This window comes from Triticum urartu, chromosome 5A (assembly GCF_056163025.1).
Source record: "Triticum urartu cultivar PI428250 chromosome 5A, HENAU_Tu73, whole genome shotgun sequence".
NCBI classification, from domain to species: Eukaryota; Viridiplantae; Streptophyta; class Magnoliopsida; order Poales; family Poaceae; genus Triticum; species Triticum urartu.
Window position 1 is genome coordinate 559105702 of NC_141877.1, and position 24265 is coordinate 559129966.

Here is a 24265-nt window from a genome sequence, read left to right on the forward strand (position 1 = left end):
ACGACGGTGAGAGAGTATACATCCCGCATCCAGACCTTCGGCAAACAAGTAGGGGCAGACGAAAGGCCCGTCGCATCCGGAACGATATGGACCAGTCTGAAGCTGGTGGAGCAACCAGACAATGTTTGTTATGCGCGGCTTATGGGCATAGGATGAAATATTGTCCCGACCTGAACAAAGATGGTGCTTCCACATCGACGGCTGCGACAACAGGAGCAAGAGGCGGACGTGGTCGTGGCAGTCGAGGCCGAAGGGGCGGACGAGGAAGAAATAACTCACAATCTATATAATGTGCCGTAGTGGGTTTTAATATGTAATATGTCAGGACTATGTTTTAATTTATAATATGTGAGGACTATGTTTTAATTTGTAATATGTCAGGACTATGTTTTAATTCGTAATATGTCAGGACTATGTTATAATTTGTAATATGTCGTACTATGTTTTATTTGCACCTGAGATTTGTTGTTTGAATTGCAGATATGTCTTCGTATCCGTTGCTTAATGGTAACATCGATAGAAAGCACCGGGGCGCCCTTACGGAAGCGGGCAACAACTTAGACGTGTTGGTCACTCGTACCCCAAAGACTAACTGGCTGATACACGATTCATGGGTTGATAGGTATGTGTGCATATAATGGATACCATATAATGACTTACTATGTTTGACATACTTTTCATAACCGCTAACAATCTCTTTATTTTGTAGGTTAAGTTGGGCTGGACTTCTACCCTTGGCACGGCTGGTTGAGGGTACATTGGATGAGTGGATTGATGGTCCGGACTTAGATGAGGCAGGTGAACCATTGCAGTTACACAAGAGGCAAGTGAAACGTTTCTCTTACGACAAGTCACTCCTTACCTGCTTAGTAGATAGATGGAGACCAGAGACACATACGTTTCACTTTCCTTGGGGAGAGATGGCGCCTACTTTACAGGATGTGTCTTACTTGTTGGGATTACCTCTGGCCGGTGCTGCCATAGGTCCCTCAGAGGCAGAATCTGGGTGGCAAGCAGCGATGCAGACCCGTTTTTTGGCTGCAGCCCCGACTGCTAGGGCTATAGACAACGATCCTCATGGACCTCTTTTTAGATGGTTGAGCCAGTTTCAGGTAACCATCACGGCCACTTAAACAAATGTTGTTTTTTAGTTGTCCGATGTTCATACAATTATTACGTTTCTATGTAGATTGTCTCATTAGGACATCCCGACGTTCAGTTGTCGGAGACACAGATTGACCGGTCCCTAGAGGCATATATTCTTTGGCTGTTCGGCAAGACAATGTTTACGGAGAACCACGTGACCACTGTCGATGCACGACTCATCGGTATTGCACGAGAGATAGCTGAAGCACGTTGCCCTGCGGATATTCTACATAGGAGTTTTGGTTCTGCTGTGTTAGCGGCTACGTACAGAGGCCTGTGCAAAGCTTGCTTGTTGAAGTCTAGAAAATCTAGTCTTGTTGGATGTCCATTATTGTTGCAGCTTTGGTCATACGAGAGGTTCCCTATTGGACGACCCTATGTCTACATTGATAAACCTTTTGGTTTGGAGGACTTAGCTGGGACTTATGTGCCTGCTATCGGCGACTTACCTACTATGGGATCTATTTGGACACGGCGAGAGGTACTTTTATATTAAGTAGCAATTAATTCAATTATTTCTTGCCATTCAATAGTATTACTAATGCTTATTTGTTGTCATGCACAGAGACAGTTTGCGCATACTCAGGTTAGGGGATGCTACCCGTCCTTCATGGCGCAGTTTGATAGTTTGCACGAGGATCAAGTTATTTGGGAGCCATACTCGCCTCAGGCTATATCATCGAGGTACCCAGTTGGGATTTCTGGATTGTGCACTAGAGATCGGCACTTTTGGATGACCAAGGCCAAGTTGGTGTTCGACGTGACGGTTGAGGAGATGTCTCTTCATAGGGTGATGAGACAGTTCGGTCTATATCAACAGCCTGAGATTCCAGATATTCCACACTTGCCAGACCACGTGCACACGTAAGTACTAATACTATTTTAGTTGGCAGCTCTGCATTCATAATATACCTAATCATGTATCGCGCATGTCAATCTCAGGGACAGTCGCCTAGGAGGAAACAAGTCCATGGCTCATTGGATTCAGAGCATTACCCCTTACGTTGACGAATGGACTACCGCTGCGACAAATATCTGGGGTGAGGTTCGGCCCTTTAACTGGGAAATGTTCGGGTTGTATCTGCAGCGTTACCGGCATACAACGAGGATCTACTTGGTTCCATCAGCTGCTCCTGATCAGATCGAAGCCCCTCTCACCAGCGATATGTACCCAACTGCCTCTGTTGTGGGAACTAGACACCACGCGGTAAATGCCTTGGTTCTCATATGTTAAGTCTTTTGTTAATCTGGACATATTCGCTTGGTTGTCTATTCGTGGTGTCTATCATACAACAAGGATATAATTGGTTCACTCTTTGTGTACAGGGTGACTTGACACTACAGGCGCGAGAGGAGGTTTCCGCTTTAATGCGGCGCTTTCAGAGGGGAGAAACTATCCCACCGCGAGAGGGCGTCTCATGGTTGAGGCGTCTTGATGACAAGCTACACGGGATTTACGCAGCTGTTACGTGTAGACGGACTTCAGATGTTGCACTTCCTCCTCCAGCACATCGTCCGCCACGTCCCTCTGTACAGCATTCAGAACCACGACCCTCTGTGCACCGTTCAGAACCACGACCCTCTGTGCACCGTGCAGAACCTCATCCTTCACAGCCAGGGAGATCTTCCTGGCATGAGCCACCTCCTTCGCAGCCAGGGAGCTCTTCCTGGCATGAGCCACCTCCTTCACAGCCAGGAAGCTCTTTCTGGCATGAGCCACCTCCTTCACAGCCAGGGAGCTCTTCCTGGCATGAGCCACCTCCTTCACAGCTAGGGAGCGCTTACTGGCATCAGCAGATGAATCTAGGTAACACTACTCACTACATTCTTTTGAACAATGTAGTAATCGTTCTTGCATTCTCAGCAGTCACTGATGCTTACTGGTGGTGCTTCGTTCATGCATTTGTATCAATTTTACTTTACCGCAGGCGGCAACCATTCGCAACCATTCATGCATTCAGAGCAGTCACCGATCCTTAGTGGTGGTGCTTCGTACTTTGAGGGCGACCGCGAGGATGATGACCAAGCTACAAACATTTATGGCTTCTCGCAGACAGTGTTTCACACTCCACCACCACCACCGACGCAGGAGACACAGACCGTGACAGACGAGGTTAACTATGGTCGTGGTTATCGCGAGCCTCGTCCACCGTCTCAGCGCTTATCGCCTTCCAGTCCTCGCCCGAGGAAGACCCAGACTCGTCGTCGTTTATCTATCTATGTATGACTCATTATCTATGTTAGTTTCAGACTATTCGCAGTTGTGTGTCAGTATTTATGTATGAGACATGCTTCATGTATGTGTTACTATCGCACTTGCTTCTATGTGATCAGGAGACATATATTGTTTTATGTATGCGAGAGACATATTACTATTAATTCGCATTCTTATTTCAGTTACATTTCCAAATAGACTACAACCGATAATTAAGATACAAGTACATCTGAATTAAACGGTGCGGCTGAACTTGTGCAATACATCTTACATACTACAAAATGAAATTCAGATAGAACATAATGCCCTACAATAATACAATACAAACTAATAATGCAAATACATCTGAATAAAACGGTACAACCGGAATACATCTTACATACTACATGAAGTCATCATCGTCATCCTCCGTTGATGCAGCCCTCTTGCCCTTCGACGATGCGCTCCTCTTGCCCTTCGTCGATGCAGAACTCTTGCCCTTGGTCGATACAGAACTCTTGCCCTTCGCGGATGCAGAACTCTTTCCTTTGGACGATGCAGAACTCTTGCCCTTCGACGATGCAGAACCCGGAAGCGGCGGCATGAAGATATCATCGTCGTCCTCGCTCTCCTCAGTCCATAAAAATGGATGCTTTTCTGCAGTCCTTCTGAAAGTTTCACTCTTCGGCTCCACCACCTTCTTCCACCTTTCATGCAACCTAAGAAGTTCTTGACGTACCTCCTCATAGGTCCTTTCAGGCCACCCAGACCTACATAATTGGTGAGTCAACTCATTCATTATGGTGTCACTACCGGTGAGTTCGTCCCATGGAACTATCCTATTGTCCATCCTGAAATCGGTAGCTAGACTCAGCAGAGTGCTGCTCATCTCAGGGTGAAAACTACGATCGAATGGATAATGGGACATCTCGACTACACTACACTGGAATGCTTATCCACCTCCGCCTGAAGCGGGTACCTCCGCCTGAAGCGGGTTTTATAGATACAGAGGAGAAAATGGCGGGAAAGAATAACTGCGGTATGGCGGGAAAGGGTTGGTGGGCAAATAAGGCGGGAAGGGATTGGCGGAAAATAAGGCGGGAAGGGATTGGCGGGAAAATAAGGCGGGAACGGATTGGCGGGAAGGGATTGGCGGGGAGGGGTTGGCGAGAAACGGGTGACGGAAACATATGGCGGGAAGGGGTGGGCGGGAAACGGGTGGCGACAAAATACATTTCAGCATGAGCCATGCAACTTCGGCCTAGGATTGACCAAAAAGTGACTTTTCGGCCTAGACTAGACCAAAAAGTCTATTTCGGCCAGGGGATGGCCGAAAAGTACTACTTCGGCCTAACTGTGGCCGAAAAGTATTACTTCAGCCTAACTATGGCCGAAAAGTAGTACTTCGGCCAAAGAATGGCCGACGGGCTACTAGTTTTGGTTTTTTTGCATTACGTCCTATAATTTCCGAAATTGCTACAAAAAATAACATAGTTTTGAAAAAAAATCTGCAGGCAGCTGCACTTAGCACATGCGGTGACATGGGAGTATCAGAACCAAATCCTGGCGCAGGCCTCAGCTGGTCGCGCCAATGGCAGGCAGTGGTATACGCGTGTCGGGGATGCGGTGTTCTTCTAAAAAATTATCCGTGTGGGTTGCCATTTTCTATTTCCATTTGTTTTTTAATTCATTCATTAGTAATATCACAGAGTTTAGATTGTCAGTTCGTCACCTACGAAAAGCTAGCTCGATCATACACAGGATCAGGAAGATGGCCGAACTAGACATCATCTACACCCTGATTTCTAGCTAGCCAAGCGAGCTAGATGATGAGCTATAGTATCATTTATCTCTTATCTATTACTAGGTTGTCATGGGCCTTGTGCCATTTTTGTGGCCGTTCTTGCGTCTTCTCTGGATTTGTAGTTTGGGGGTCCGTTGATTCCTTCCTCCCTGAAGGATGGGTTCCGTGGAGCTAGGCTACAAGTTGGATGCTGCTCTCCATGAGGCGAAGCCAATCAAAGTGTGCTAGCTAGTTCCTTTTGCCGCCCATGGTTGCCACTTGAGACATATATGATTCATGTATGTGCAAATTGGAAGCTTCGTAGCCAACATCAAATAGTTACATAAGACTCTCTTAATCTTCTGTATTTGATCGATGGTCGATGGAAATGCGTATTTCATTGGGTGAACTGCTGATAATTTATTCCCTCCGTCCCATAATATAAAGACGTTTTAGCAAGCTAACATAGCTTGCAAAAACGTCTTATATTATGGGATGGAGGAAGTAGATTTCTGTTGCAAACACGCATGTTTCTTATCTTTTTTTTGTATCAATTACTATAAATTTTCTGAGGTGTTCCCGAAGGAAAAACTGCAAGTGTAAATATTGTGTTGGCAGCTTTTTAGGGGCATGCATAAACGAAAAAGGATTCCCCCATTTTATATTATAAAGCACCAACATGAGTATTTGACAAAAAACTACCACATTAAGGGTTGTCGTCCCATAGAACTACCACATTCAAAAAGTGACTGATAACTACCAAAAATTTCTAAATATTGTTGCTTGCCGGCAAGGAGCAGTAGCCGCAAGCAGCAGCACCGGGAAAGGAGCAGCAGCGGCGGTGGCAAGCAGCGAGAAGGAGCAGCAGCAGCAACCAGCGGGAAGGAGCAGCAGTGGCAAGCAGTAGCGGGAAGGAGCTGGATGGGCATGGCGTTGCCCGCCGTGGTTGCGGCAACCCTCCAACCTTGCCGCGTCGCGTGCAGCACCTCCAGAACGGGGCTATGCACCACTTGGAGCTCGGCCGCTCTGCACGCAGGAGCTGGCACACCCTCAAGCTCGCCAGACCAATGCCAGCCGGCTCCGGCAACGAGCTCGTCGGCAGGGACCCAATTGCTTTTTCTAAAAAATTGAAAAGGACATGATTGCTTTTTTTATAAAATTTGCAAGGATCTGATTGCTTTTTTAAAAGTTATAGGGACCTAGTTGTTTTTTTTAAGAGACCGACGTGTGGGCCCCACCTGTCATAACGGTCAGCTTAACTGTCAAAATAAACGGAGTTGACTTGGCCGCCATGTCAGCCTGACAGGTGGGTCCCGCGTGTCATAAACGTGTTTAAATCATCTAAACTGGCCATTTTTCAAAAGTGGTAGTTTTTAGTCACAAAATTAGAAATTTTTGGTAGTTATCAGTCACTTTTTTGAATGTGGTAATTCTGTGGGACGGCAACCCCTAATGTGGTAGTTTTTGTCAAATACTCCACCAACATCCGACAACATCAACAGTTCAAGGTTCAAACGGAAGTAGAGAGAGCAACATTAGAATCATCTAATAACATGGTTTTACGGTTTACTATACATCATTGGCTCATCTTTAACATGACTTATGATGCATGATTATTATGTAAGTCAAGAATGATGGAAATTGTTTATGTTGCTCCTTCTTGTATAGCTGGTACGTTTGTCCCATGCACTTCCAAGATGCTTACACATTCTTTCGAAGAATGCAAAGTCTTCAAATTTATATGCTTATACATTTCCACTTGCAGTATGGAACTATATGGATGCATGCGTATGCACATATACTCCACATATAGTATAGATTGGGGTTGGACCATCGGACTACAGTAGTGACGGTAGTCTATAAGTCTATTGGACCTTACTTACAGTAACACTATACTACTGTTGAGCTTAGAGAAGACAACGTTGCACTAGCCATCACACAGTGTTGCCAAGTTAACATGTTGCTCTAAACTAATGGCCCCGCATCATGGGCTGCGTCACCATCGTGACGTGGGCCAACTCGCCCCCCACATCGCCCACTTGCCCCTACTCCTACACCTCAAGGATTGCTAGCTATATATACCCGCTCCCAGCAGCTGCAGAGCAACTCACACCAGTCACCACCAATCACCACCAGCACTGCTTCTACCAGTGCATCCTTATCATTGGTGATAAGCCCTAGCTAGCTAGCAGCTGGAGAGCTAGTGAGTGAGCTCAACGAGCTTTGGTAACGCAGGCATGGACGAGCTCTACGTCCAGTCGCTGGTGCTGGCGGCCGTGGCGGTGGCCCTGCTGCAGGTGCTGAAGGTGTACCTGAACCCGGTGCGGGAGAGGGCACCGCCGGGGCCGTGGAAGCTGCCGGTGATCGGCAGCATGCACCACCTGCTGAACGTGCTGCCGCACCGCAAGCTGCGGGACCTGGCGGACGCGCACGGCCCGCTCATGATGCTGCAGCTCGGCCAGACGCCGCTGCTGGTGGTGTCGTCCAAGGAGACGGCGCGGCTGGTGCTCAAGACCCACGACACCAACTTCGCCACCCGCCCCAAGCTCCTCGCCGGCGAGATCGTCGGCTACGAGTGGGCCGACATCCTCTTCTCCCCCTCCGGCGACTACTGGCGCAAGCTCCGCCAGCTCTGCGCCGCCGAGATCCTCAGCCCCAAGCGCGTGCTCTCCTTCCGCCACATCAGGGAGGACGAGGTAATAGTTAATTAACTATCTGAACGTGGCAACAAAAGACGCCAGGCCAGAGTAATAATTGAACTTACAAGCAGTCAAGTATATTGGTTCAAAGCTACACCTAGCAGCACGGCCGAAAAGTTACGTAACACAGAACCGCGTCACGTGGAAAAAATTAAATACTGGCACCACAAGTACTTAGACATGTGTTAGTCTGTGCTAAATTATTTCGATCAAGATGAGACTTATGAATGGACAGTGTTTGCTTCGTCTGCTCGATTCGTGTTGACGGATGCATGCATGCACACATGCAGGTGATGATGCGGGTGGAGCAGATCCGCGAGGCTGAGCCGTCGACGCCGGTGAACCTGAGCGTCATGTTCCACAGCGTCACCAACAGCATCGTGGCGCGGGCGGCGTTCGGGAAGAAGCGGAAGAACGCGGCCGAGTTCATGGCCGCCATCAAGTCCGGCGTGGGCCTGGCGAGCGGCTTCAACATCCCCGACCTCTTCCCGACGTGGACCACCATGCTCGCCACCATCACCGGCATGAAGCGCAGCCTCCAGGGCATCTACACCACGGTGGACGCCATCCTGGAGGAGATCATCGCCGAGAGGAAGGCCGCCCGCGCCGAGAAGATCAAGAACGGCGCCACCGAGAACGTGGACGAGAACCTGGTGGACGTGCTCATCGGGCTGCAGGAGAAGGGCGGCTTCGGGTTCCACCTGGACGACAGCAGGATGAAGGCCATCATCCTCGACATGTTCGCGGGCGGCACGGGCACGTCGGCGTCGGCGATGGAGTGGGGGATGTCGGAGCTGATGCGCAACCCGCGGGTTATGAAGAAGCTGCAGGCCCAGATCCGGGAGGCGTTCAAGGGGAAGGCGGCCGTGACGGAGGCCGACCTGCAGGCGAGCAACCTGCAGTACCTGAAGCTGGTGATCAAGGAGGCGCTCCGGTTGCACCCGCCGGCGCCGCTGCTGGTGCCCCGGGAGAGCATCGACCAGTGCGACATGGAAGGGTACACCGTCCCGGCCAAGTCGCGCGTGGTCATCAACGCGTGGGCCATCGGGCGGGACCCCAAGTACTGGGAGGCTGCCGAGGAGTTCCGGCCGGAGCGGTTCGAGGACGGCGCCGTGGACTTCACCGGCAGCAGCTACGAGTTCCTCCCGTTCGGCGCCGGGCGCAGGATGTGCCCGGGCTTCAACTACGGGCTGGCCAGCATGGAGCTCGCCCTCGTCGGCCTCCTCTACCACTTCGACTGGTCGCTGCCCGAGGGCGTGGCCGAGGTCGACATGGAGGAGGCCCCCGGCCTCGGCGTGCGCCGCCGCACCCCGCTGATGCTCCTCGCCACCCCCTTCGTCCCGGCCGCCGTCGCGTAGCCACGTTTGGCTGTATCCATGCATGCATGCATACGCATGCTGGCTTCGTACCGACCTATCATGATGCATGCACCCAATGTGTGTGTGTGTCCGTCGGTCCGTGCCCATCTACTACTATCTACCACCCACGCGCGCTGTAGCAGCAGTAGGGTCTCGTACGTGTGCTCCCCGCCTCGGCCGCCTGCGTGCGCGCGTGTGTGTTGTATCATTGAGTACGTTGCTTGTGTTGATGTGTGTGGTGTACGTGCGTCACGTGCAGTATAACCATGGAGGCCCTAATAATTGATGCCGATCGTTCTGGCCGTACTGTATCTGCGTGAATGATTAGATTGTTGTTACTCCCATATGGGAGTACGTAAGTACTACTGCTGTTTGACATTATTCTGTTCTTCGTTTGTCCGGCCTGGGTCATATCGCATGTATCACCTAATTATTAACCTGGCCGGCAACGAGCTAATTATTTGTCCAACGACTGAGAAAATCAATTGAGTTTTAAAAATCAGAAATGTTAAATCAGTTGACTGAGACTTAATCAAGTCTTAGTTGATGTTATAGTAGAAGAACTTGCACGGAGATCCGTAAAAATTCTCTTTTAAACTTTTTCTTCCTTTATATGCTATGCCACTTGACCAAGACCTAGCCACACCCTTTAAAAATATACTCTACTTGACTTAGTACAACTTTATACTATATCAGTAACACTTATCTTAAAACAGAGTGAGTATTTGTTAATGGAGTGAGTAGCAAAATTATAGCATTGCACTGTTCAAATTTACTTTGTCGCCATCAAATTGCCTCAGGCAGCCATACGCAAGCCCGGGCTCTTATGGAGTACAAGTTTTTTTTTCTTTTAATGGAGTACAAGTTTTTTTTTTCTGCAACGGAAAACAGAGTTTTATTCCATATTCAGAGAGTTACAGTCGAGAGTCAAAAGATTCTCAATACATGATGGTCCAAGGTACATCCACACAGCTGTGGTATATTCTATACGACTATAATTTGCCAAGCCATCAGCAACTCTATTTTGATGCCTAGTTAATTTTGAGGGAATAAACACCCTCTCTCTCATCAACTTCTTAATTTCAGCCACGAGATGACCATAAGCAGTTGACGTGGAAAGGATGGCGGGTATTACGTGTCACCCCTAGCTTAGCCCTACACATGGTTGCGTTTGCTATCAATTAGTTGCATGAAACAAAATTAGACATTAGCCGATTTCATAGTGAAAGAAAACCGACGGCTTGTGAGGTGAAGAGTTAAATGTTGTGGATGTGAGAGCATCTCTAGCAGACCCCGCAAAAGTCTTTTGCAGTTCGTGAAAAAGTGTATATGTAGGCCGGCGCTGGTGAGGTTAGACTCAGACCCCGCAAAATGGACCCGTAAAAGAGGATATTCGGCGAATATCCTCTTTTACGGGTCAGCTATGCGAGGTCTGCTCGGGCACCGCCGCGTCGACCCACAAACCGAAGATGCCCAATTATCAAATTTGACATCGGTTCCGATAAATAAGTTCAAATTCAAACAATAGAACACAGTTCACGCGCAAATAAAAGCTTAAGTTTTGTAGGAGAAATGCAAAAGAAGGTCTTGCAAAAGTGACGACCATGTCCAGTATCATCTTGGTCTATCTTCACTCCGCGCCATCGAGTCCATAGAGTTTATCGGAACCACCGAATCCACCTCCGGTGCTTGTTCCAACTCCCGCACCGAAACCATCAACATTGGTACCATATGGAGCAGAGAAAACATCTCCGGCACTGTAACACGCACTGGCTGACGCGACCATTCTCCTCTTCAGGATTTCTCTTCTTGCCATATCATGTCATTCTTTGGTGAGGTCATCCATGTCATTGCGGTTCATCGTCATGATCTTGTTCTCTTCGGCGAGCAACTTGGACATGGCTTTGTTTCCAGCGGCACGTGCTCTTCTCTCCTCGATGGCTGCTTTCCTCAGCCCCTCTTCCTTGAGCAATTACCATTTTTCTTGCTTCTCCCTTGCCTTCTTCTCGGCCAACTCTTTCTTGATCTCCAACGACTTCAACAACATCAACTCATTTGATTGCACCATGACATCAATCTTATCCCTCAAGCTCGATACTTCGTGCTCTCTCTTCATCTTCTCCTTAGTATTCTTGTCGCCATCGGGCTTGTTCAAATTTCTTGGGCCATCATCATCCTCATCTTCATCCATGTTTGTAAGTGAACCTCTCTTCGGTGGGGATTCTTTGTCGATCAACTTTCACTTCTCACACTCTTTGAGCAAGTCCCAACAATGCTCTAGTTTGAAGAGTTTGCCTTCCGACGCTTCCATGTCTTTGTATCTATGTTGGGCAATTTTGTCCTACACAATTTGAACAAATTCAAATGATGCAATCATTTCATATGATGCAATATGATGTGCACAACTTGAACAAAGTCAAAACGAACTCACATAGTCGGATTCCACGGTTCCAGTTGAAGGTGCATTGCGTACTTGCTCCAAGCAAGCTGCCCAATGGCTGCAAATAGGCTTGATCACATCCCAACGCTCTTGAAGCGAGCGAAAGGTGCGTGGAGTCCTATTGGGATGCTTTGCCATCATGCGAAAGTATTGATCTTTGATCCTTTGTCAATACCTCTTGGCGGTTTGAGAAGTACCCGTGCATTCATCAAGAGACACCGCACTCCATGCCTTGATCAAGATTTGATCTTCCAAGATCGTGTAGTTCTTCGATCTCTGGCTTTTCCCTGTTTTTGTTTGCAATTGCTCATACACCCACTCATCGATCTCCTCCACTTCTTTCTCACCACCATGGTCATCCACGCCGCCCTCCGTTTCATTGTAATCGAATGCGGCGAACGGGGCTTGATCGATGTCAACGGCGTTGGTGTCCAACAAGTTCACGAACTCGACAGTTGCATTGTTCGAACCACCGCTATAGTGAACGACAACAAGTCACGAGCTATCGCAAATGGCGAAAAGCAAAGAAAATTGCCATGACCGAGGATGCATACCTTCCGGCCTTTTCGTCAAACACCTCGCTTGCGGTGGGAGCAACACCGTTAAGCGGCATCGTCGAGGAACCTCTTTCCGGGGCGAACGGAGTGGATGAAGGAGCTGACTTCTTTGTAGCCGGAATCTTCTTCCGCTTTACGCCGGAGACCTTGCCGACCTTTTCCGCCACCGGCCGGGACCGCGCAGCGGCGTTGGCACCCGGAGCGCGGGCCTTCGCGGCGGGGGCAGCCGGATTCCCGCCCTGCACGACCACGTTGCCCTGCCGCTTGCGGGCAGGCGCAGTGCTGCCTTGGGCGACGGCGGGGCCAACATGGCTGGCGACGAGATCCGCCCGAGGGGATTGAGCGTGCGTGACCTCGACAAGGACGGGGGACAACAGGGAGTCATCCATGGCAGCAAAGGACGGCCGGGGAAGATGCACTGGAGCGTGAGGTGGCGGGGCAATGGTCGCGGAGGGTGGGGGAGCGGGAACGGCCACGCGGAAATGTCCCTCCCGCCAAATCTCGCTGCGGATAGGGGCCGAGCTCGGGTCATATTCCTACCCTATGAATCTAGAGGTCGGGGGCGATCGTTTGCCGCGCCCCGCAAAAAAAATTACGGGTCGGGCGCGTATACGTGTCTGATCGGGCAGGTTTTTCCGCGCCGACCCATATTTTAATGATTATTTTGCGGGTCAGGGCAGGAAGCGGGGTCTGCTAGAGATGCTCTGAGTGCGGGGGTGGGTTGCCCGCGCTGGAGAAGGGGGGAGACGGTTACAGGACGGCAGTGACTCGGTGTTGGAGGCCGTGACTTGGTGAGGTACATACGTGTAATATTTCACGAAATAACCATATCACCATATAATATGATCGTATGTTCAGAAAATTCAGATACATCACTTAGGATTCATAAACACAGTGCTCGATCAGTCGGTTTAATCAAACAGCAAAGCATCTACATACTGACACTGACATTAGGCGCTGCACTGTGAGAACTAATCGGTTCACGTGCATTTAGCGCCTGTTCGGAGCCTCTCCGCGGAGCGGACGGAGCGCCCTTTTACTAACTCCCCGATTTATAACTGGATCGCCACTCCGCTTCGACGCGGAGCCGCGGAGCGGAGGGAGTCCGAACGGACCCTTAGTATACCAAATAAATATAAATATGGACATATACATTCTATGATGGATCCCAGGATATTAATTTTGTATTATGAATGTTAATAGTTTCTTGTATAAACGTGATCAAACTTCAAAGACTGAAATCTAGTACGCGGTGTAAAAATGATCGGAGGGAGTAAGAAGAAGTTCATGTCTGCATAATTCATCTCAGTTCTTGTTTAGGGGAAGCATCCATCTTAGCTGAAAGTAGCTACGAGTACGATGCAAAACATAGGATCGATCGACCGTGTGTAATCAACATGCATGCAGAGTTGCAGACGTGGGCAGATGGAGAGGTACAGCTACCTTAGTTCAGTCAAGCTCGAGCGGCCCAGGGCATCTAAAACCAACTTTAATGGGGCAACCCATTTTATCCGTTTGAATTATTCGGACACAAAACTTGACCTAATGAAGTGATCCAAACGGACGTCTGTGTCCGCGTGTTGTCCGTCCCGACCGAAACTTGGCTCAAATCTAAAAAGAAATGGGTACGAAGCGGACAGAAGCAGACGCTCTGCTCGACCGTTGTCGTCCGCTCGTGTCCGCCCTTGGTCCCACTTAGCAGTGAGCGCGCACGAGCTGGCGTCCCCATCCAGTCCTCTTTCCCGCCTTCTCCGCCGTCCCGCTCACAGGTGCAGGCCCCCACCATCCCCACCCAGTCCTCCTTCCCGCCTCCTCTGCCGTCCTCGAGGCCTGTCCGCGGCGCTCAGTGGCGCAAGCTGCATCCCACGCCGTGGTCCAGGACGACGGAGAGATCTCCGCTGCCGCCTCCCGTTCTAAGACGAGCCGACGGGGCCGGGGAACTGCACGCGGGCGGCGCGGCGCCGGGAAGAGCCGGGGAACTGCAGATCTCGTCGGCGGCGGCACATGGTGGGACGAGCAGCCTGGGCTCCGCCGGCGAGTCGTGCGGGAGCTGTAGAGCTTTGCGCTGCAGCAGATGTAGGAGGCGCTGCTCTGCGAGGACCTGCATGTGCCATCCTGGTGCGCGCCCACGACGAGAAGCAGGGCAGGGAAGGGGGAAGCCGGGACGGAGCGGCGAATGGCGGGAGTGCGTGCCGACGTGGCAGAAGCCGTACGGGGCTATTGTCCTCTTTTGCGTTTTGACGTTGGATGCTCGCCGTATCCGTCCCATGTTCACCAAGCGGACATAAGACTCAAATAGATAAAATCCGTGTCCATTTAGATCCCTGCGTTGGAGTTGCTTTAAAAAGAGTAGGCCTTGCGTGCATGCAGTTGGAGAAGGACAATCACGAGGATGCATTGGCCAGCAAGAGTATGAAAATCACGCTGCATGGCCACATGGGCATAGGGATATGTATACCTGGGCGTTGCACTGTTGCTATACAATTTTGGCCTTTTGCCAATGCATGATTGACATGATATTCGCCTCTTCCAAAAAAAAAACCCGGTTTTGCTATTATTCAGATACGTGTAAATAATTGTTGCGTCAATTACTTTTTTTAGGAGGTCGGACCTCATCGAAGAAGAAACAAGTCAATTGTTGAGTATGTGTTTTGTATTGCACATGTATTAGAATTATGGCCCACTTCCTAGTCTTGTATATTTAAGGTAGAGACCTTTCTTTATATTACTAATAATAATGTACGTACAATGCACATTTATATTAGATAGCATATTAGTTGCACGTTATATTAGCTAAGATATATCTATTGCATGTTGGTATTTGGTAAGATATCAATTACTTTTTCGTGAAAATGGTAGGATATTAATTACATGACAGATTTCAAGAGATAACGTTGAGTCAAAATATGTTTATAACCAATGGCATTGATGGGTAATTAACGCGTTAAACATGTTTGATGCTTAACATTGGAACGATTTGAACCGCTAGATAACATGATTTAAAGGTCGAGATGGTTTGAATCTGCATTTAGATCTTTTTATATTGGTATAGATATATACGTGCACCAGCACCCCATCAATACAACGATTATTGTATTGCAAATTTTTCCGTCTATATTATATCATCTTGAAGGTTCTGACCTAGGGTAAGCCGCCGCCACGCCACACCTCCTCGCGCGCGCCGCTGCCGGCGCCGCTCCCCACCGCCGCGCCGCGCCTCCCCGCGCACGCCGCCGCCGCCTCCCCGCGCGCGCTGCCGCTCCCCACCGCCGCCGCCGCGCCGCACCTCCCTGCACGCGCCGCCGCGTCCTCTTCTGACGCCGCTGCCGCCCCGTGCCGCCGCGCCGCTTCCGCTCCCACTCGTTGCGCTGACTTACTGCCGCCGCCGCGCGCCCCTCGTCGCACCGCTGCCGCCCCGTCGCGCCGCAACCATAACCCGCCGCGCCGCGTGCTCCCGCGTGCCGCCGCCGTCGCCCCCTTCCTCTTCCCGCCGCCTCCGACGCTTTCCATGGACTCTCCAGGCTACTTCCCCATCTGCGGTGGAACCGCTTCCCCGGTCGCACCAATCCAGTCACGTCCTTCCCCGCAGCACCCACAAGGGAGCGGGGGCCGACGCAACCGGCGTGGCAGTGGTTGCCGCCGCCTACAGCAGCCGCAGGCCCAGGACGCCGGGGGGCGCCGCACTATAAGCAGGCTCTCCCCGCTGGCCACCAGGCGTTCATCGGCGCACCCTTCCAGCCGACTGGCACCCGCTATGGCGCCCTCCCCGCGTTGCCGCCCCTCGGTGGTTATGGCCCGCCCGTCCCGGCGCCTCCCTACGGGGGCCTTCCGCCGCCGCCGGTACCTGTGTCATGGGACCCCACCCTCTTCACCGCCCAGAACTCCGCACCGTCGCTGAGTAGCTCTGTCGGTGGAGGCGACTGGTACATGGACTCAGGTGCTACTGCGCACATGACAGCTCATCCCGGTAACCTAACCTCCTCCACTCCCGTTCACACACCCACTCGTATCACCATCGGCAATAGCTCCTCCTTACCTATTACTCATATCGGTAGCACTAGCTTTCCCTCCACTTCCACACCCATTACTATGTCTAATGTTCTTGTTTCACCTGATTTAGTCACAAACCTAGTTTCCGTTCGTCGTCTTACTCGTGAGAACCCACTTACTGTTGAATTTGACGGCGTCGGCTTTTCTGTGAAAGACGCCCGTACCCGTATGGTCCTTCACCGATGTGACAGTCCCGATGAGCTCTACCCAGTGCACGCCGGCGCCTCCACCTCCACACCTGTTGCTCTCGCCGTCGGCGTTGACCTTTGGCACACTCGCTTGGGTCACCCCAACCACACCATCTTACGTCAAATCCTTAGGAGTTCTCCTTCTCATGTGATAAGCTCGACGAGCACTCTTGTGAGGCTTGTCGCTTAGGCAAGCACGTTCGTCTTCCTTTTAGTGCGTCTTCTTCAGCTTCCACTTTTCCGTTTCAATTACTTCATAGTGATGTTTGGACATCTCCCGTTGCGAGTAACACGGGCTATCTATACTACTTGGTGACTTTAGATGATTACTCTCATTATATGTGGACTTTTCCCCTTCGTCGTAAATCCGATGCTTTAGCCACACTCACCTCCTTTTATTCCTATGTCACCACCCAGTTCGGTCGCCCCATACTCGCACTCCAAACTGATAACGGAAAAGAGTTTGACAACGTCGCTCTTCGCACACTTCTCGCCTCTCACGGCACCATCTTTCGTCTGACTTGCCCCTACACTTCCCAGTAGAACGGCCACGCCGAGCGCATTCTCCGCACTCTTAATGACTGTGTTCGCACGTTACTCTTTCACTCTAACATGATCGCTCGGTTTTGGCCCGATGCCCTCGCTATCGCCACTCTCTTAGTTAACATTCGTCCGTGTCGCCCTCGGTGGAACTACGCCCCTCACCACCTTCTCTTCGACACACCACCATCCTATGATGGTCTCCGCATCTTCAGGTGTCTCTGTTATCCTAGCACCGCGTCCACCGCGCCACACTAGCTCGCACCACGATCCGTCCGATGTGTCTTCCTTGGCTACCCTCCTAATACCAAAGGTTACAGGTGCTATGATCATGTCACTCATCGTGTGTACACCTCAAGGCATGTGTACTTTGTCGAGACGGTGTTCCCTTTTTTTCAGGTTCCTCCGGCTTCGGCCCCTTCGGCGCCGGCCCCCGCGCCCCCTTCGTGGAGCGATGCGCGGCGGCAGCCCCCGGCGGCGCCCCCAGCACGGCGCCCTATGCCGCCACCATCTGGCTTCATGACTCCCTTCCCCGAGGTCGAGTCCGCGCGGGCCCCTGGGTCCCCGTCTCCCTCATACGAGGTTGAGCCCGGCACCCCGCCCTCCACGCCTGCGACGGGCTCGACATCATCCTCGCTCGTCGCCTCTTCTGCCGCCGGATCGGCCGACGCTGCTGCCGCCGCGGCCCCCACCGCTGCTGCCGCTGCGGCCTCCGCCGCCGCACCGGGTGCCCCCGCTGCCGTGGCCCCTACCGCCGCGACACCCGCCGACCCTGCTGCCCCGTCACTTGGCATGACTACCCGTGCCCAAGCAGGAGTGCTTCGGCCAAGTACGCTACTCCGCTGACGAGTATGTGTGCACGACCTCGACGTCAACGCCATCACCCGTCCCCATCTCCGCTCGTCCTGCCCTTCGGGATCCCCACTGGCTAGCTGCGATGCAGGAGGAGTTCAACGCCTTACAGCGCAACCGCACGTGGCAGCTTGTTCTGCGACCCCCTCGTGCCAACATCATCTCTGGTAAGTGGGTGTTTCGCCACAAGACTCGCCCAGACGGTTCTCTCGAGCGCTACAAGGCTCGATGGGTGGTTCGTGGTTTTCGCCAGCGCGCGGGCATGGACTTCACCGACACTTTCGCCCCGGTTGTAAAACCGGGCACGATCCGCGCCGTCCTTCAGCTGGCCGTCTCGCGCACCTGGCCTGTGCATCAGTTGGACGTTTCCAACACCTTCTTGCACGGTCATCTCGCCGAGCAGGTGTTCTGTGAGCAGCCTACTGGTTTCTTCGACGCCGAGCACCCCGACTTCGTGTGCTTGCTCTCCCGCTCCCTGTATGGGTTGTAGCAAGCGCCTCGGGCTTGGTACCATCGTATCGCAGCCTTCCTGCAGTCTCTGGGCTTTCGGTCCACTTGCTCCGATGCCTCACTCTTTGTGTATCATCAGGGAGCTGACACTGCATATCTGCTGCTCTACGTCGACGACATCATCCTCACGGCGTCCACCCCCGATCTCCTTCAGCGGCTGACTGCTCGTCTTCGTGATGAGTTCGTCCTCAAGGACTTGGGGCCCCTGCACTACTTTTTCGGCATCGAGGTGATCCACCGGGCTGACGGTTTCTTTCCGCATCAGCAGAAGTATGCCCACGAGCTCCTTGAGCATGCCGGTGCTTAACTGCAAGCCGGTGCCCACCCCCGTCGACACGAAGGCGAAGGTCTCTGCTCTGGAGGGGTCTCTCGCGTCCGATGGAGCATTTTATCGCTCTATTGTCGATGCTTTACAGTACTTAACGCTGACTCTCCCCGACCTGCAGTACGTTGTACAGCAGGTGTGCCTCCATATGCATGCCCCGCGTGACTCTCACTGGACTCTGGTGAAGCGTATTCTCCGTTACATACGCGGCACCATGTCCTTGGGACTCACCCTGACGGCCTCCGCCTCCACCGACCTCGTGGCCTACTCGGATGCTGACTGGGCTGGCTGCCCCAACACGCGACGCTCTACGTCAGGCTACTGCGTCTACCTTGGGCCCTCGTTGATCTCTTGGTCATCGAAGCGGCAGCCCACGGTCTCCTGCTCCAGCGCCGAGGCAGAGTATCGTGTCGTGGCCAACGTCGTGGCCGAGTGCTCTTGGATACGTCAGCTACTCCAGGAGTTGCTTTGTGATGTTCACAAGGCCACTCTTGTCTACTGCGATAACGTCAGCGCGGTCTACCTCTCCGCCAACCCGGTGCACCATCGACGGACGAAGCATATTGAGCTCGATATTCACTTCGTGCGTGAGCAGGTTGCCCTTGGCCGTGTTTGGGTTCTCCATGTGCCGACGACGCAACAGTTTGCTGATGTGATGACTAAGGGATTGCCTACTCCCGTCTTCGAGGAGTTTCAGTCCAGTCTCTGTGTCTCTAGCGACGCTTCGACTGCGGGGGGGGGGGGGGGTGTTGAGTATGTGTTTTGTATTGCACGTGTATTGGAGTTGTGGCCCACCTCCTAGTCTTGTATAGTTGAGGTAGATGCCTTCCCTTGTATTATATATACGTGCACCAGCACCCCATCAATACAACGATTATTGTATTGCAAACTTTCCTGTCTACACCAACTATCCATCTTGAGGGGAAGCAACAACCTTATTATCTATCTTAGGGGGAAGCAACGACCTCATTATCTATCTTAGGTGTGAGGGCGGGGATGTAGGGAGATCGCTGGAGTTGTTCACCGGTGGTGCGGGACTTAGAGGGGTGGTCGGGCAGCAGCCAACATGGCGATGGGGGGAGGTCGAGAGGAGGTCCGGGAAGATGATAGCCGCCGGACGCAGGGGCAAAGGTAGGCAGTTAGGTTTGGGTTGGCCAGTGGCTACATGAGAAAGAAGAAGCTGGAGGTTGAAGATGAACAACGCCAAATCTGTTTTCAGCCGTTGGATGAAAATCTAATGGCCATTGATGAAAGTGATGGATGACACATGTTTTTTCATGTACCTGTTAAATAGAAATAGAAGGTCCAAAACAAGCCAACATCCACTTTTTCCTGTGTTGGACGTACCGGAAATTTTCTTTTTAAAACGATATTTTAGAGCCCAATTCATTAAATCATTAAAAATGGTAGAAGGAGAATTGTCCGATTAACTAAGGGCAATCTTGGCAAAAACAAAGAGCACACTGGCCGATCTGGCGGCCCACGAGGCCCGCACAAATTGCATGAGAGAGTTGCACTATGAGGCCTCATTCGGCTTGGAGAAAATCAAAACATAGGGATTAGAAACAGTATAGGAATTTGATAGGATGCCACTTGCCATTCTAAAAAATTGTCTTAGCCTTTTTCTTACGTGAAAAATAAGCTTTGAGTGGAAATGCAAATTTCTTCAAAAACACAAAAAAAAATGAGTAGTATTCTTACGAAATTCCCGCACTACTAGGAAAAGGGCTATAGATGAAATTGACATTAATGGCGCACCAGACAAGTGGTGCGCCACTACTATATACTAATGGCGCACCATGTGCTGATGCGCCATTAGTGTGGAAGACACTAATGGCGCACCAGACACACGGTGCACCACTAGTAACAATTTTTTTTCATTTTTCCAAACATACTAATGACGCATCCAGGCAAAGTGCGCCATTACTAGTTCTAACTAGTAATGGCGCACCAGCCACACAGTGCGCCACTACTGTATTTTTTTTAATTCTTTTTTTTGCAAAACTACTAATGGCGCACCGTTGCGTAGTGCGCCATTACTAGTTTAAACTAGTAATGGCGCACTACGCAACGGTGCGCCATTAGTATATATATATATATATATATATATATATATATATATATATATTTGCAAAACTACTAATGGCGCACGGCCAGCAGGTGCGCCATTAGTATATTGGGTTACTAATGGCGCATGTGTGGGTGGTGCGCCATTAGTAACCTGGGACCAGCTAGATATTTTGGAGAGCCACACCTACACACTCACTTTCCCCACTTCATTTCCTCCACCTCCTTCTCCAAGCTTGTCGGCTGCCTCCTCCTCATCACCTCATTTGCACCATAGATTCATCAAAATTAAGTGGTTAAATTACCTTTTTTTGATAGGTAAGTAAGGGAAAAGCTATATTTATGTGTCAGATCTACTTTTTTTCTTCCTAGCTCGCTTCAACAACGTGCACATGCACTTTTTTTGGCCTAGCTAGATCTATGTATGTTTGTGGTGTTGCATATATGTTTGTGTTTGCAGGTACCGGTATTTGAAATGCGATAGTTGCCAATATTTTGCCGGAATGTTGATTTATTTCCATTTCGGTGAGAATTTTGGCACTATGCATTCTTTTTGGTCCTATTTTTAGGGAAAGTCATGCCAAATTTTTTCTTGGTTCTAAAATATCATTTTGCTCTACCCCGCAGGCGACCATGGTCCGCACGATGACCGAAGGCATCGTGAATAGGTTTTTGAGCTCCGCGAAGGTCGAGATGCTTCAAAAGAAAGAGACAGAGATAAGATGTCCGTGTCGAAAATGCAAGCTGAAGAGCCTTATTGCGGACCCGGATTCTCGGCAGGTGCGGGACCACCTGCTCTTGCGTGGTTTCATGGATGGCTATCGGTGGCAAGGTGATGAAGATGACTATGAAGTCGTCCATGGGGGCCGGGCAAGAAATGAGGAAGGGAAGCAAGACAACCACCGCGGCTCGGGCGGGCAAGAAGACGAAGAATCTCCAGGACATGATCACGACGGTGATGCTGTACACAGTCATCATGTAGAAGATGCCGGACATGATGATGAGGAAGATCAAGACGAAGGCCATGATCATGAAGATGAAGATGCCGGAGCAGACGACGATGGAGGCTGGGTGCAGGACCCTCATATTCAAGAGCTGCTTCTCAAGCAGATGGATAACGCAAGAGCTGCCGCCCGAGAGAGAGCCAAGCTGGTCCAATTGGAGATAGACGCGGTTACTACATTGTATGAAGGATGCAGGCCCGAGGATACCCGCCTGAAAGTAACGCTCATGGCTCTGGAGATGAAGGTAAAACAAAAAATGACCGACGCATGCTTCGACGAGAACATGTCATTCTGGCACGAATGTCTTCCCAAGGGGAACAAGTGCCCTACCAGTTTCAAGGAGGCGAAGAAAATCGTGTGTCCTCTGGATTTACCGCACGTGAAATACCATGTGTGCATGAACAATTGCATCATTTATCGAGACGAGCACGCGGAGTCTACCATATGTCTGATGTCCGGCGTCACTCGATACAAGAAGAGGAAGAAAGCTCCTCGAAAAGTGGTGTGGTACTTTCCGATAACTCCTCGTCTGCAGCGGTATTTTGCGGACCCTAAGGTAGCAAAGCTCCTGCGTTGGCACGCGGATAGGGAGGAGAAGAAGTGGGAAGATGACGGAAATGATCCGGAGATAAATAAAAAGACAAGATGCTGAGTCACCCTAAGGATGCGAGCCAGTGGCAAGCGTTGAACTTCGAAGACCCAGAATTTGGGAACAATCCAAGGAACATCATGCTAGGCGCGAGCACCGATGGAGTCAATCCGTTTGGCAGCCAGAGAAGCACACATAGCACCTGGCCTGTGTTTGTGTGGATGTACAACCTCCCCCTCTGGTTGTGCATGAAGAGGAAGTACATTCATATGAGTATGCTAATTGAAGGGCCGAAACAACCAGGGAACGACATCAATCTGTATCTGGGGCTGCTGAAAGAGGAGCTAGACACGTTGTGGAAAACGCCAGCCAATACGTGGGACACCGCAGAGAAAGAATATTTCCCTATGAGAGCCGCACTGCTCACGACGGTGCACGACTATCTTGGTTACGGATATCTTGCAGGGCAGGTGGTCCACGGATTTCCTGGGTGCGTCAGGTGCATGGATGTCACAACGTATCGCCAGCTAGATAGAGATCCCGGGTCTTCGAAAACCGTGTTCATGGGACATCGAAGGTGGCTTCGCGACGATGACCCATGGAGGAAACACAAGGATCTGTTCGATGGTGAAACTGAACCCCGAAGACGCCCGCGTACGAGGAGCGGCGAGGAAATAGACGAGCTGTTGAAAAATTGGAAAGATTGCCATTGCCGGGAAAGAAGCAAAAGGCGCCAGAGCCTGGAAAGAAGCGAAAGGCGCCAGAGCCGCTGCTGAAGGTATGGAAAACGAGGTCTGTTTTCTGGGAATTGCCGTACTGGAAGATCCACCGTGTGCCTCACAGCCTTGATGTCATGCATATCACGAAGAACGTGTGTGAGAGTCTTCTTGGTACCCTGTTTAACATGCCAGAGAGGACCAAAGATGGGCCGAAAGCAAGGGCAGACTTGAAATCAACGGGCATCAGGCAGGAGCTTCACGCTATATATGATGATGATGAGGCGAAGCAGGACACATAAAGTCGTCGCAAAGGCAAAAAGGCCAAGAAGACCGGAAATGACTACCCTCCCGCGTGCTTCACTCTAAGTCAGGAGGAGATCGAGCAGTTTTTCACCTGCCTCATAGGAGTAAAACTTCCTTACGGTTATGCGGGGAAGATAAGCAGATACCTAGACCCAGCGAAGCAGAAGTTCAGCGGGATGAAGTCTCATGACTGGCATGTGCTGATGACGCAGATACTTCCAGTTGCAATCCGTGGGATCATGGACGCGCACGTCCATGAAACGCTATTTGGCCTATGCAACTTTTTCGACGTCATCTCTCAGAAGTCGGTTGGCGTGAGGCAACTCAGAAGGCTACGGGAAGAGATCGTGGTGATACTATGCGAGCTTGAGATGTACTTTCCGCCCGCATTCTTCGATGTTATGGTGCATCTGCTGGTCCATATCGTGGAGGATATCATCCAGCTCAGGCCGACGTTCCTGCACAGCATGATGCCGTTCAAAAGGATGAATGGTGTCATCAAAGGATACGTTCGCAACATGTCACGTCCAGAGGGAAGTATAGCCAGGGGCTTTCTGACCAAAGAGTGGATCTCCTACTGCACGAATTATCTAGGCATCGAGAACCCCGTTGGTCTGCCCGTCAACAGGCACCTCGGCAGGCTCGCTGGATGGGGTCACCGTGAGGGTCGCCGCGAAATTCATGTCGACTTCGGTCGACTCGCCGACTTTGAAAGAGCAAACCTAGTCCCACTACAACACATAGACGTGGTTGATCCTTGGGTGGTAGAGCACAAAACCTTTATTGAGAAGACGTACAATGACCGAGGCCAACAGAGGACGGACGGAGATATAATCAAAGAGCACAACTCATGTTTCACGCGTTGGTTCAAGCAGAATCTTCTGTCGTACTCTTTACATGAGGATTCTTCCGCGGAAGAACAACTCATATTCGCCTTGTCA

General features: G+C 50.9%; 2 protein-coding genes across 2 annotated transcripts; both read left to right on the plus strand.

The window, feature by feature from the left end:
- The first annotated feature begins 479 nt into the window (after window positions 1–479).
- Window positions 480–3373, plus strand: LOC147972855 (uncharacterized). The gene is made up of 7 exons (XM_087524477.1): window positions 480–622; window positions 710–1112; window positions 1190–1627; window positions 1712–2010; window positions 2089–2353; window positions 2473–2953; window positions 3075–3373. The coding sequence occupies exons 1-7, from the start codon at window positions 483–485 to the stop codon at window positions 3371–3373; spliced, it is 2325 nt and encodes a 774-aa protein (XP_087380603.1). The 5' UTR covers window positions 480–482.
- A 3869-nt stretch (window positions 3374–7242) lies between these two features.
- On the plus strand, window positions 7243–9558 carry LOC125510557 (premnaspirodiene oxygenase). The gene is made up of 2 exons (XM_048675776.2): window positions 7243–7819; window positions 8113–9558. Exons 1-2 carry the CDS (start codon window positions 7361–7363, stop codon window positions 9178–9180), a joined length of 1527 nt encoding a protein of 508 aa, XP_048531733.2. The 5' UTR covers window positions 7243–7360; the 3' UTR covers window positions 9181–9558.
- Window positions 9559–24265: the final 14707 nt, after the last annotated feature.

Excerpts from the sequence above, each read along its gene's own strand:
- LOC147972855 (XM_087524477.1), top strand. The coding sequence starts at position 483 with ATGTCTTCGTATCCGTTGCTTAATGGTAACATCGATAGAAAGCACCGG. Across the intron at positions 2,354-2,472 it reads TGGGAACTAGACACCACGCG|GGTGACTTGACACTACAGGC; the intron begins GTAAATGCCTTG and ends CTTTGTGTACAG. Across the intron at positions 2,954-3,074 it reads GCATCAGCAGATGAATCTAG|GCGGCAACCATTCGCAACCA; the intron begins GTAACACTACTC and ends ACTTTACCGCAG.
- LOC125510557 (XM_048675776.2), top strand. The coding sequence starts at position 7,361 with ATGGACGAGCTCTACGTCCAGTCGCTGGTGCTGGCGGCCGTGGCGGTG. Across the intron at positions 7,820-8,112 it reads GCCACATCAGGGAGGACGAG|GTGATGATGCGGGTGGAGCA; the intron begins GTAATAGTTAAT and ends GCACACATGCAG.